Raw genomic sequence first — 14478 nt, 5'->3', positions numbered from 1 at the left:
GTGACTGACTGTCCCGTAATAAGATCTTATTGTGAGGGAAGCCTTTCTGGAATGTGAGTAGAGAATAGTAACACACCACATGCTAAAAGGGTTAAAAGGTAAAGTCTGCTTGATTTATCCCGTAAAATCTGGTCTAATGATCCATATATTTGCATGTGGGCGGGAGGTTTCACAAGACCTTCTGAGTAATCATTTAATGGTTCATTTACAGCATTGCACTAATGATTTGTAGAAGCGTTTGTCAATGTCCAGCTTTGTAGCATTGCGAAAGCAGGAAGTGGAGCTCATTCTGATGTTGAGCAATGACTGTTTCATGTGGAGTCAAGACACTTGTACTAAGTTACTCAGAGATGCAGAATTCTACTAGAAGCCTACTTTAATTTTTCACAGCTACCCAGCTTTCTCTTCGAAAAGAAAACTGCAGATTGTTTGGAATTGTACTTTGTCACAGTTTTGAAGGAAGAATAGTTTCAGGGTTAGTATTACCACAGTTAATGTGATATGTGGATAATTAATCAGGAATAAAATCCTGGCTGAGCATGAGAACTATTGTCCCAGTGATTGTTTTGGAATGGAAAGGAAATGTGAAATAGCTGATAAAAAATATGACCTTGGAAATGGATATCCAGTCAATGTGTTGTGGAAGAAACTGAAGCTGAATGAATCTATTGATTCAAAATGTAATGTAACTCTGCCTTTTTGAATTAGCATTCAGTGGAGCTGGGAAGAAAACAAGTTGGGAAATTAATATGTGGTTACAGAGCTGTTTGGCAAAGATTTAACTGGCTGGTGTCTTCACAGGATTAACAAAAAAAGCCTCACGGTGACATGCTACAATGGAACAGCAACAGAACCATAACCCACATGCTCTAGGAATTCAGAACAACCTCCTTTATAAACCAGGCACGGGCTATCAGCAAGAAGCTCAGGTCAGTTCAGCTGCCTTGCTACCTTAAGAGCTTGACTGGTGTTTAAGATTTTAACATGTGCGCTTCATAAATATTCTTTTCAAATAGTTACAAAAGTTTGACATAGTTTTGGGCAAAGTGTTCAACCAGACAGTGGTTGGTAACACAGTAAGAGCAAGTTAAAATTATGTACGATATAGGCGTAATTTGTGCTGAGATTAAATTAGCGTCTTGCAGCTAACAATGCTCCTACCTGAAAGACATTGCATTCTTTGGTTACTGCCAGCTCAGTACAGGAATTCCCCTGAACTGCCTGCATGTAAAATAAAGCAAGTTGTAGTTACTAATAGGAAGCTTCTGATCCGTGACTCTGTGAAAAATTATGGAATAATTACTAAGCACAGAGTTGGAACATTTATTGCAAGTTGAATTGCAAATGGGTTTGGATTATTGCGAAGGATTTTAGATGATCTTAAACTGGAAATAACTTGCTCGAAATACTGAAAAATTACTGCTCAGCATCTACCACAGAATGTAAGATTAAGTTTGGAATAAAATTTTTATCTGACCGTAGCTGAGAAAGTGTCAAACCTAAAATATTTTCTTCTTCTTCCCTTTCAGACACCAAATAATTTCCTGTGCATTTTTTTAGCACTTTTCTGTCTTTGTACTGGGGAGCGGGTTGGGGGGTGGTGGGGTGGTTTCCCGGTGTTCATTGCCCTGATACTTTTAGTTTTGTGAATGTGTTCCTGTTTTGTTGGGGAACAAGTTTTGGTATTCATTCAGCTGGTTTACATTGGGGTGTTGACGAAAATGAATTTCTTTTTTGTGAGAAGTAAAGCCCCCTTTATGGTCCTTTCAGGATGCATTAGATTTTTTGAAACATAACTCCTTTGAATAGCAAGGAACCTCTGTATGTTAGAAATATTGGTGATGGTTTACATGCATGCATGCATGTGTCCCAAGATGAGACATTTTTTTTAATTTAGAGTGTAGGAGGTTGAGGGTAACCTTACAAAGGTTTATTAAATCATGAGAGGTATAAATAAAGTCAATGGCAGGTGTCTTTTCCCTAGTTTGGGGGATTTCAAGACCTTGGGGCATATTTTTAAGGTGAGAGGAAAAAGATTTTAAAAATGGCAGGGGAGCAATTTCCTTTACACAGGGTGGTTTGGGCGTGGAATGAACTTCCAGAAGTGGTGGATGTAGGTACAGTTACAATGTTTAAAAGACACTTAGGTAAGTACATGAATAAGAAATGTTTGGAGGGATATCGGTCAAGAGCAGGCAGGTGGGACTACTTTAGCTTGGGACTATGGTTGGCAGGGACTGGCATGCCAACCAAAAGTGTCCATTTCCGTGCTGTATGACACTATTGTATTGAGGGTGCAGCAGGTTAAGGGTGGGAATAATGACCAACATTTTCCACTAATTTTGGATTGAGGCCCTGACTGTACACTCTTCCAAAAGCTGGGACCTTCTGTTAAGGAGCCAAATAGTGTCCAGGGACTGTGTTGACTGTCTGAGTAGGTCCAGCAGGCAGGCTGTTGAAACTGGAATAAGGGAGAAAGAAAATGTGTCTCCCTCAGGCACCCTCTAAGCAGGTTCATAAAATCCAAAGACAATAACAGCGACAGCTGCTGGGCTCCCATTGTGGATTGCCACCACATCCTTGCTTTCTCTGGGACGATGGTGCAAGGGATGGTGTGGTGTTATCACACCAGCTAGTGCCACAAAGTGACGTGTGTTCACTTCCATTTCTGGCCCCATTCTGAGGTAGAAATCCTGCTCTCAATCTCTACCCAGTGACTCTGCTTCATGTGGGTGAAGATCTCACATGACTTCACTGCCATCAGCTTATTCCAATGCAAGATGCTTCAGGATGCATTCGGCTCAGCTTAATCTGTCCAATAATGGCACATCTACGTTCCCTGCGCCCTCCGTTACTGGAACGACCTGTTGCTGGAATGATTATGGGATGTTTGCTTCCACTGTACTGGATAGAATACTTCCTGTGGGAAGACAAACCTGCCAATATCAGTCCTGTTACCTATTCGTCATTTATACCATTGTTCCTATCATAACCACATGGTTTTATGTTTTTAAAGACATTTTAGGCTTATCCTTTTTCATACCCCTGTAAGATCTGCACTCTGCTACCTGCTTTCCAGACTGAAAACTCAATCAATCAATGGGACATGACTGGTTAAGCAGAAACTGAGCCAGTGGACAGTTAAAACAGGTAGATCGCTTCCCTTGTACTCAGACCATCTGAGCATGTGCAGTGTTAACTGCAAGGTTGTGGAAGCAAAAGACATCTAGGTAAAAACAATGACTGCAGATGCTGAAAACCAGATTTTGGATTAGTGGTGCTGGAAGAGCACAGCAGTTCAGGCAGCATCCGAGGAGCAGCAAAATCGATGTTTCGAGATTTACCTGGACCATCTCTGACACCTCCCTCCCCTTCCTAGACCTCTCCATCTCCATTAATGACGACCGACTTGACACTGACATTTTTTACAAACCCACCGACTCCCACAGCTACCTGGATTACACCTCTTCCCACCCTACCTCTTGCAAAAATGCCATCTCGTATTCCCAATTCCTCCGCCTCCGCCGTATCTGCTCCCAGGAGGACCAGTTCCACCAAAGAACACACCAGATGGCCTCCTTCTTTAGAGACCGCAATTTCCCTTCCCACATGGTTAAAGATGCCCTCCAAAGCATCTCGTCCACATCCCACACCTCTGCCCTCAGACCCCACCCCTCCAACCATAACAAGGACAGACGCCCCTGGTGCTCACCTTCCACCCTACCAACCTTCTCATAAACCAAATCATCCGCCGACATTTCCGCCACCTCCAAAAAGACCCCACCATCAGGGATATATTTCCCTCCCCACCCCTTTCCGCCTTCCTCAAAGACCGTTCCCTCCGTGACTACCTGGTCAGGTCCACGCCCCCCTACAACTCACCCTTCCATCCTGGCACCTTCCCCTGCCACCGCAGGAACTGCAAAACCTGCGCCCACACCTCCTCCCTCGCCTCCATCCAAGGCCCTAAAGGAGCCTTCCACATCCATCAAAGTTTTACCTGCACGTCCACTAATATCATTTATTGCATCCGTTGCTCCCGATGCAGTCTCCTCTACATTGGGGAGACTGGACGCCTCCTTGCAGAGCGCTTTAGGGAACATCCCCAGGACACCCGCACCAATCAACCACACCGCCCTGTGGCCCAACATTTCAACTCCCCCTCCCACTCTGCCGAGGACATGGAGGTCCTGAGCCTCCTTCACCGCCGCTCCCTCACCACCAGACGCCTGCAGGAAGAACGCCTCATCTTCTGCCTCGGAACACTTCAACCCCAGGGCATCAATGTGGACTTCAACAGTTTCCTCATTTCCCCTTCCCCCACCTCACCCTAGTTCCAAACTTCCAGCTCAGCACTGTCCCCATGACTTGTCCTACCTGTTATCTTCTTTTCCACCTATCCACTCCACCCTCCCCTCTGACCTATCACCTTCATCCCCCTCCCCCACTCACCTATTGTACTCCATTCTACTTTCTCCCCACCCCCACCCTCCTCTAGCTTATCTCTCCACGCTTCAGGCTCTCTGCCTTTATTCCCGATGAAGGGCTTTTGCCTGAAACGTCGATTTTGCTGCTGCTCGAATACTACCTGAACTGCTGTGCTCTTCCAGCACCACTAATCCAAAACAAAAGCAAAAGACATCTGCTTGTTTCGAAAAATGCAACTTAGGGTTGAAACGCTGTGCTCCAGCTCCTATTTCTTAAGTTCTAAAAGAGACTGTTCAAAATCTAAAATGTTCTTTTGGAGGCAGGCAGTTCTGATATGAAACAGCCAAATATTGCACAGATTTATAAAAGATGAGTTGTGAACATTGCGGACGGAGGCAGCTTTATCGCCTGCGCCTAATTGCGCGTAAAAAGTGGCGAAGAGCTGCCTCCTTGAACCACTGCAGGCCATGTGCTTCTTTTCTGTTCTGTGTCCCTTCCAAAAGTAGATATTGTCTGCAGGTTAGCTATGGATGTAAGACTGTATCTATTCACATGTTGAATGCCTGAATGAGCTTTATAAGGATGCAGCAATCAAAATATTCATTATGTTTTATTAGAGCATCGAGTGTTAGCCATGTCCCCTGCAGTGTCCCTCTGAGAGGAGGGAAGGAAAATGCTTGGAACTACAAGTCTGGTGCTTTCTGCATTGTTAAGCAATGAATCGCAAAATAGCACACAGGCTGGCTTGAAGCAGCGATAGTATCAGATGGAAAATGTGGTTGAGTTTGTTAAAGTTACTGGGCTGTTATTATTGTCCCAATTCATTATGCGATGCCCTTGACTGCCTGAACATTATTTTATATTCCTCCATAAGATCAGTTCTTTAGTGGGGGACCAATCTTCTTTGTATGAAAAATCAGGGAGGAAATCTCAGGTTTTATGCAAAATTTCCCTGATCAGTTTACAAAGTAAAGAGTGAAAGGCATTTTTAAAGCTGACAATACCTAGGCATCTTGCATTAACTTGGGGATGTGCCAGGGATTAAGATGTGCAGGGACTGAGACAATTGTGTTTGATGGTGAAATGACACGTCACTGCTGCACCAGAACTGGGAATGACAGCTCTGCTCAGGATCACATACAAGAATACACAACTTAGAAGCAGGAGCAGGCCATTCGCCCCTTGAGCCTGGTCCTCCATTTGATAAGATCATGACTGATCTGACTGTGGCCTCAACTCTACTTTGCTGTCTACCTGTCTCCATGAGCCCTAGCAAATTCTCTCCTGCTACATTCCCAAACTTGCTCCATTACCTGTCCACCACATCTTTATAGCAGCACAAGTTGTCGTATTTTCCAACTCACTGAGGTGAAAGTGCTGGCCTCTGCCATGATCCCCTGGGATTCCTGGCTCTGGCACCATCTTTAAGGTCATGCTATGCACCCGGTTAAGTGCTGGCAGCTTGTCATTGCCCTCCCTGGTTCCTGTTGATCACCCCAGATACTTTGAGTAGCAGGAAATTGGCACCTGCTTTGCCATCTGGGACCTGGAAGTTCTTGTGAACAGTGGTGAGGGTCCAGAGGAGCTGGGAGTTGCCAGGATATTGTTCTGACTTTCATGTTGGGAATTATTGCCATCTAGTTTCTGTCCAGCACACGGGAGATTGAGAAACTGGGTATCAAAGAGGTGAAATGATATAACGAGGATATTAATGCATGCTATTACAGGCAAATAGGCCTCACACTGCTCAGTAGTGACAATCTCAGAAAACTGCTCGACACTTGGTTGGAACTTCAGATGTTTTGCTCTCGAATCTCCTCATCCACAAACTTGTGATTCTCCAACTTTCTCACCATTGCCCTGTCATTCAGGGACTGGGAAGATTCAGCCCTCCTGTTTTTTAAAACATATCTATTGGTCTCAATTCTAATGGCATCCCTAGGAAATTTTCCCCTGAAATATTTCTGCAAATGTGCATATTGTGTTTAGACAGCAAAATATAGCAGACATTGAATTGTATATAACCTTTTTCCATAAAACAGGGCTCATTCGTCACTACTATGTAGGTAATGAGCAAAGCTAAAGCTTGGTAATAATTTACGAATTTCAAGATGTTGCCTGGAATATGTTTATATGAGGATTGCATACCTATGGAAACATTTATATTAAATTTCAGCAAGTGCAATGGTTTAGATAATGATTTAAAATTGGCAATTGTTTGATGAGGAGACAAATTAATTTTAAGTGTGCCTCCTGGACAGTGTCTTGGGAGAAATGGTTGGATTGTATATCGCAGCTCCTGTATCATTGCACAAAATCCTGTGGGATACATTGGGGATGAAACACAGACCTCCTCTGCAATGCTTGGACAGCGAATTTTTTTTTTAGGAAAATAAATAATCCTTTGTAGTTGTACCAGGAAATTGCACAATTCTGAACATGGATTCAACTATTAAAAAATGTTCAGGAAGTGTGTTCTGTGTGCTGTGTATTTGCATTCATTTTGTACAGGACATCCTCAATCATTTCCTGTGTAACATTCAGAAATGAAAATTGCTGAGTTACATTGTCAATTTTAGATTAATTCATTTTCATCAATTTAATCAAGAATATACTCATATTTTTCATGATTTATACATTGATTAAGGCTTCTTAAGAATGCCTTCTTACATTCCTCCAAGTCCTCTTCCAAATTATCCAAAAGTTGTTTAAGTATTGTAGAGCTGAAAGAGTAATTTTGAACTGGTCTGGTTTTGACCACCTGTTCCTTTTTGTAAGTAGATTGGTAGGACAATATTTTTACAAATGGTAAATGATATAAAATATTTGCATATTTTGAATTTTGCTAAACGAGATTTTGTGCTTGGAGGATTCAACCTTGTTTCAGCGCTGGATCAGTGATTTCAGTGTTGAATCAGTGATTTCAGTGTTGAATCAGTGATTTCAGTGCTGGATCAGTGATTTCAGTGCTGGATCAGTGATTTCAGAGCTGGATCAGTGATTTCAGAGCTGGATCCGAACTTAAGAATTGCAAGCTGAGAATTGTTTGCATGATCAGGAGAATTCAGATTTATTTCGATGTGGTTGGTATCTTTTTATGTTCTTGTTTAGTCAATGGGAAAGATAAAGGAAGAACAAATTTGTGTGTTTCCATACCGTCAGACTCTCGGGATATCCCAAAGTCTTTCACAGCCAATGAATTGTGGTCACGACAAATATAGATGGCAGCTAATTGCCATGACATACAACGCCACCAAGTGCAACAAGGTAGGGGAAATGTGAAGCTGTCTTCAGAGTACTGGTTGAAGAGCAAATGTTGCTCAGTAAATCAAGACTCGTCCCCTACCCAAGCCTATGAACAATGACAAATATCTTTTTTATATATCCATTTGGCAAGATCAATGGAGGTTTCAGATCAATTGCCCATTCAAATATTTGAATTCCTGATAAGGCACCATTTCCCCAATGTTGCATTGAAACTCCAGATCCAATTACATTTATTCATTCATGAGCTCTGGATGAGCTAGCTCTGGCTAGCCAAACACTTATTGTTGTCCTTGAGAAGGTGCTGGTGAGCTGTGCCCATGTACTGTAGGTAGACTCACAAAGCCCTCAGGAAGGGAGATCCAAGACTTTGACCCAGTGACACTGAAGGAATGTTAATATACACCCAAATCAGGATCGTAAATGTATTAGAAGGGAGCTTACAGTTGGTCTTATTCCCATGTATCTGCTGCCCTTGTCTTTCTGGATGGTATTAGTTATGGGTTCGGAAGGTGCTGTACAAGGAGCATTGGTGAATTACTACAGGGCATCTCGTAGGTGGTACACACTGCTGCAACTGAGAGTCAGTGATGGAGGGAGTGAATGTTTGATGATGTGGTGCTAATCAAGAGGACTGCTTTGTCCTGTGATGAGCTGCTTTAATGTTGCTGGAACAAAGTTCATCCAACATACTCCTGACTTATGCCTGGAAGATGGTAGACAGGCCTTGTGGAGTCATTTGTTAAGTTACTCGCTGCAAGATTCCTATGGCTGGTACTCAAATGGCTGAAGGGGAACCTAGATCCACAACCTCTGACTCAAGCGAAGGATGCCAAAGGCAGATAATCAGAGTAGCCTATTGTCTTAATTGGAAAAGATTTTTAAAAATTTCAAGTACAAAGATGTCTGAGAGAGAGGTCTTCCACAGTGCTGCCTACCTCATACCTATATATCCTGCCAGTCACTACGCAGATCATGTTTAACAAAGTTGAAGCAAAAAAGTCCTCCTATTTTTTTTTGGAGGATGCACATTTAGAGAAACAGAAAAGGGAGAAAATTAACAACAACATATAATCTTGAGAAAATTATGTTTTGGGTTCCTGAATAATATGTTTGGTTTTACATTCAATTTTGCTGTTTCTTAAAGGGAGTTTAACCACAAACTCTATTTTTTTCTGCAGTGATTGTAATGAGCCAGCTGAATTTCATAGAGTATGAGTTCCCTGATTGTGGAAGTTAATCCAGTCCAATCAGGGAGCCGTGACTGACATAAAAGAGAGCAGCAGAGATGCTGACACTGTAATACCTGACTCTGTATGAAGCAGTACTATCATGAAGGACCGTAGACGTGTAAATAAAGGATGACATGATACTGGTCTCTGGAATTATTTCACTCTCAGTATCAAATTTTAATATAAGATAAAATGAGGGTATGGGGCTCAGTGTTTTTGGATATAGTCTCTCAATCTGGCACCTTATCTTTTTAAAATCATTGTAGGCCACACCCCTTAATTGGGTCATTTTGCTGCCTACATTTAGACAACTGGCTCTGTGCTTTCACAGAAAAAAGGAAGGATTGATCAACACAGAAGAGAAATTCCACCTGTTGATGATTTTAATACAAAGTTAAAATCAGCAATATTTTAAAAAAAGGTCAGCAATACATAAGACTATTTATGGTGCAGTAGTAGGCTCACTGCCTTTATTCCTGATGAAGGGCTTTTTCCCGAAACGTCTATTTCGCTGCTCCTTGGATGCTGCCTGAACTGCTGTGCTCGTCCAGCACCACTAATCCAGAATCTGGTTTCCAGCATCTGCAGTCATTGTTTTTACCTCCCTATCTCTCAGCCAAGAGGCCTGGGCTCAAAAAATAACTGCTGCTGAGGTATGTCATGTCTGAACAGGTTGGTATAAAAATATAATGTCAGTAATACATGGATCGTCCCCTATTGTGGAGAAAGTGAGGTCTGCAGACGCTGGAGATCAAAGCTGAAACTTTATTGCTGGAACAGCACAGCAGGTCAGGCAGCATCTAGGGAACAGAAGATTCGACGTTTCGAGCACATGCCCTTCTTCAGGAATGAGCAGAGAGTGTTCAGCAGGAGAAGATAAAAGGTAGGGAGGAGGGACTTGGAGGAGGGGCGTTGGAAATGTGATAGGTGGAAAGAGGTCAAGGTGAGGGTGATAGGTCGGAGTAGGGTGGAGGCGGAGAGGTCAAGAAGAAGACTGCAGGTCAGGAAGGCGGTGCCGGGCTGGAGGGATTCGGCTGAGACAAGGTGGGGGGAGGGGAGATGAAGAAACTGGTGAAGTCCAAGTTCATCCCCTGTGGTTGGAGGGTTCCCAGTCGGAAGATAAGACGCTCCTCCTCCGACCGTCGCGTTGTTGTGGTTTGGCGGTGGATGAGTCCAATGACCTGCATATCCTCGGTGGAGTGGGAGGGGGAGTTGAAATGCTGTGCTACAGGGTGATTGGGTTGGTTCGTCCGGGTGGCCCAGAGGTGCTCTCTGAATCGCTCCGCAAGTAGGCGGCCTGTCTCCCCAATATAGAGGAGGCCACACCGGCTGCAGCGGATGCAGTAGATAATGTGGGTGGAGGTGCAGGTGAATCTGTGGCGGATATGGAAGTTTCCTTTGGGGCCTTGGAGAGAAGTGAGGGGGGAGGTGTGGGCACAAGTGTTGCACCTCCTGCGGTTGCAAGGGAAGGTGCCGGGAGTGGAGGTTGGGTTGGTGGGGGGTATGGATCTGACAAGGGAGTCGCGGAGGGAGTGGTCTCTACGGAAAGCTGATAGAGGAGGGGAGGGAAATATATCCTTGGTGGTGGAAGGATATCCTTCCATATCCTTCCACAGTTTCCATATCCTGTGGCGGATATGGAAACTTCCATATCCGCCACAGATTCACCTGCACCTCCACCCACATTATCTACTGCATCCGCTGCAGCCGGTGTGGCCTCCTCTATATTGGGGAGACAGGCCGCCTACTTGCGGAGTGATTCAGAGAGCACCTCTGGGCCACCCGGACGAACCAACCCAATCACCCTGTAGCACAGCATTTCAACTCCCCCTCCCACTCCACCGAGGATATGCAGGTCATTGGACTCATCCACCGCCAAACCACAACAACGCGACGGTCGGAGGAGGAGCGTCTTATCTTCCGACTGGGAACCCTCCAACCACAGGGGATGAACTTGGACTTCACCAGTTTCTTCATCTCCCCTCCCCCCACCTTGTCTCAGCCGAATCCCTCCAGCCCGGCACCGCCTTCCTGACCTGCAGTCTTCTTCTTGACCTCTCCGCCTCCACCCTACTCCGACCTATCACCCTCACCTTGACCTCTTTCCACCTATCACATTTCCAACGCCCCTCCTCCAAGTCCCTCCTCCCTACCTTTTATCTTCTCCTGCTGAACACTCTCTGCTCATTCCTGAAGAAGGGCATGTGCCCGAAACGTCGAATCTTCTGTTCCCTAGATGCTGCCTGACCTGCTGTGCTGTTCCAGCAATAAAGTTTCAGCTTCGTCCCCTATTGTGTCTGTGATAACTTTCTTAGCAACATTACTAGAAGGAAGAAGCACACACCCAGAAATTCCTTCCATTCCAGCCAGTGAGAGGTGACCCATATTGTCTATTCAGAACCCAGATTCAGTTTCAGGCAGAATTTCATGTATTTATGCAATCGCGTCATCCAGCTGTACAAAAGAACATTAGTACTTGACAAATCAAATAAACTAATAAATTCACCCTGTGTTTAAACCCTACACTGCCACTTCCTTTTCAGTCATTATAGTTAATTACCACTTCATTGGGAGAATTAAAATCAGCCCAGCAATTTTTTTTCATTGAACATGCTCAGCATCAGTTCTGATCTCGCACTGTGTTTGAGGCACCTCTGTACATCTGCGCAAGCATGTCCATAATTTCTAATTACATTGTTGTTAAATATAATGAGCAGCTAACCTCAGACATCTGCTGTTGCAGTATGATTGAACAAACTGATTAACGTACTTTAGTGGCTGTACATAAAACAAATGAGAGCTTAATGGAAAAGAAAAATAGAAACTGTTCACAGTTCTTAAATGGCAAAAATATTGTGTTTTTCTATGATTGTTGCATGTTAGTGAATAGTAATCCTCATTCCAATCTCTGGTTAGTATTCCACAGTGTAAGAAGGTGCTCAAAACCACATAACAAATTAGATTGAACATGATCCTTTTGTAACACTTCAAGTATTCAATTGATTGTAAATTCTAAACTTAAATGGATGCATTCATTGAGCCTGCATTTCTCCACAATGAATATCATGCAAACAAAGGCAATTTATCTTCTATCAACACATTTTCATTTATAGAAGCATAGAGTAATACAGCATGGAAACAGACCTTTTGGGCAAACTCGTCCTTGCTGATTAATGTAGTCCCATTTGCTAGTATTTGGCTTATATATCCCTCTTCAACCCTTCCTAGTCATGTACCCATTCAGATGCCTTTTAAATGTTGTAACTGCACTCTGCCAGTTCCTCTGGCAGTTCATTCCATACACACACCATCTTCTGCAAGATTATCCCTTAGGTCCCTTTTAAAACTTTCCGCTCTCACCCTAAACCTATGCCCTCTAGTTTTGGACTCCCCTACCATGGGGAAAAAAGGACCTTGTCAATTTACTCTTTCCTTGCTCCGCATGATTTTATAAACCTCCACAAGGTCACTCCTCAACCTCGGACACTCTAGGGAAAATAGCCCCAGCGTATTTCTATCTAGCCTGTTTAATGGAAGTTACAGTATTTGAACATTGACAACACTGGCTAAAGGGTGAAAGTTAGCCTCGTGTATTTAAAGGAACATTTGACATCTAGATTAGATTCCCTACAGTGGAAACAGGCTCTTCGGCCCAATAAGTCCACATCAACCCTCAGAAGAGTAACCCACCCAGACCCCTTTCCCTCTGACTGATGCACCTTGCACTATGGGCAAGTTAGCATGGCCAATTCACCTGACCTGCACATCTTTTGGACTGTGGGAGGAAACCCACGCAGACACGGGGAGAATGTGCAAACTCCACACAGACAATTGCCCGAGGCTGGAATCGAACCTGGGACCCTGGTGCTGTGAGGCAGCAGTGCTAACCACTGAGCCACCGAGCATCTGTTTGAATGCAGCTCTTCTACTTTTATTAGATTGACCGTAAAATAGCAAAGTAACAGGAACTGGTGGGCTGACCATAATTTGGAGGATGCCAATAAACTGACTACAAGGAAACAACTTGCTGATTCTTCCACTGCTGCTTCTTTACATATTTTACATTCTCTTTGTCCCTGCGATTTCCCACATCCTTGCTCAATCCTTCATCTGACTGATGGCATGATGGGGGCAGGAGACTTTTCCAGGAATGGCATGCTCAGTTGAATCCCTTTGGCCATGGAGTCAGAAGGTTATGAGTCCAAGCCCTGCTCAGCAAGACTTGAGCATATACCTTGAGCGGATACCGACTCATATGGTACTGAGGGAGTTCTGCAAACGTGAATGGGTTCTCATTTCGGAAAGATGTTGAGGTCCAGTCCTATCTGCTCTCTAGTAGGTGTAAAAGATTACGAAGCTACTATTCAGAGAAGAGCAGGGATTTCTCCCAGTGTCCTTGCTAATAATTGTCACTCAACTAATATTTAAAACTGACGTTTGTAGTTGTTTATTTCATTGCTATCCATGGGAACCTGCGCACAAAATTGCCACTATAAGTTCCTACAACAGTGACCACATTTTAAAAGAAATTAATTGCTTGTAAGATACTTTGGGATATCCCGGGGTCATTGAATGCAGTACATTAACAAAAGTTTTCTTTTTTGAATTCAACACTGCTTTCAATCACAGAAGAGATAATTTGAAGATTTTAGTACCAGTTTATGTTTGTTTCCTTCTTGACAATTTCCCAAGAGAGAAATTGACAAACTGGGCATTCAGTCAAAAATTGAAGGGAAAGACAGCTGAGGTCAATTGATTACCAAGATTAGATTTCATTTTATGATCTCTGGCTAAAAGTCCAACGCTCTTTATTTTAATCACCGTTTTGATTATGATTGATCAAGTTGTTAAAACCAGTGAATGCTGCATGATTTCTTTAATGATTACAAAAACATAAAGAAAATCTGCAATTAGACTTGAGGACAGCTAACAACACTGGAGGGGTGTTGCCAATTATTGACCACCTTCTAACTGTGACCAGTCCAATTGTCTCATTCCTCACCTATCTGTGTGATCTAGTTAAAGGACTTATTCTATAAAACTAACAAGCAGAACACTGTTCTTTTTCTCATTAATTCATTAATGGTAGCTTTATCACACAGGTATCCGTAGACATTGAAAGCCACCTAAATAGGACTGAGCCAATAGGCAATGTGCAGTTTAATGATTTATTGAGGAGGAATTGATGCTAATTGTATTACACAGGCAGAGAAAGATATTGTTTAAGTCGACTGCGATGTAAGGAGCCATGTCCATGGCATTTATCCTGATTGGACATAATGCATTTATGGTCATATTTGCCTTCATTGCTTTATGACTCATTAATAGCCAGTGGTGCACTCCGTTTCTAAAATGTACAGAATACAAAAGAAAAATACATAGCCATGCAACAACATAATGAAACCTAACATCATTAATGTTAAAGAGAAACAGGATATTTAAATCACATGGTTGTATATTTCAAGTTCAGGTTTTTATATTCATCAAGGAAAATGTCAAATATAATTTGTTAATGAGACCTCAAAAAGGTTGTTTGCCAATGGTTTTATCGTAA

The 14478-nt window shown here is 43.1% G+C and overlaps 1 protein-coding gene across 4 annotated transcripts in view; it reads left to right on the top strand.

Annotated features, from left to right (window-relative positions):
- Positions 1 to 14478, top strand: part of LOC122564836 (serine/threonine-protein kinase Nek6) — a 272209-nt gene that overhangs the window by 82282 nt on the left and 175449 nt on the right. For 3 of the 4 annotated variants that reach the window (XM_043720147.2, XM_043720146.2, XM_087998434.1), the window contains exon 2: positions 802 to 929. In XM_043720147.2, coding sequence (XP_043576082.1) covers positions 837 to 929 — 93 coding nt within the window. In that variant the 5' untranslated portion in view covers positions 802 to 836. Of the gene's footprint in view, positions 1 to 320; positions 476 to 801; positions 930 to 14478 lie in introns of those variants that run through there. The other variant, XM_043720145.2, reaches the window with a different exon arrangement.

This window comes from Chiloscyllium plagiosum, unplaced genomic scaffold (assembly GCF_037043375.1).
Source record: "Chiloscyllium plagiosum isolate Xiang-an unplaced genomic scaffold, Cpla_swu_hap1 HiC_scaffold_21, whole genome shotgun sequence".
In the NCBI taxonomy this organism is placed as follows: domain Eukaryota; kingdom Metazoa; phylum Chordata; class Chondrichthyes; order Orectolobiformes; family Hemiscylliidae; genus Chiloscyllium; species Chiloscyllium plagiosum.
Note: the sequence above shows the minus strand (reverse complement) of the source record. Positions and strands in the feature narration are given on the sequence as shown.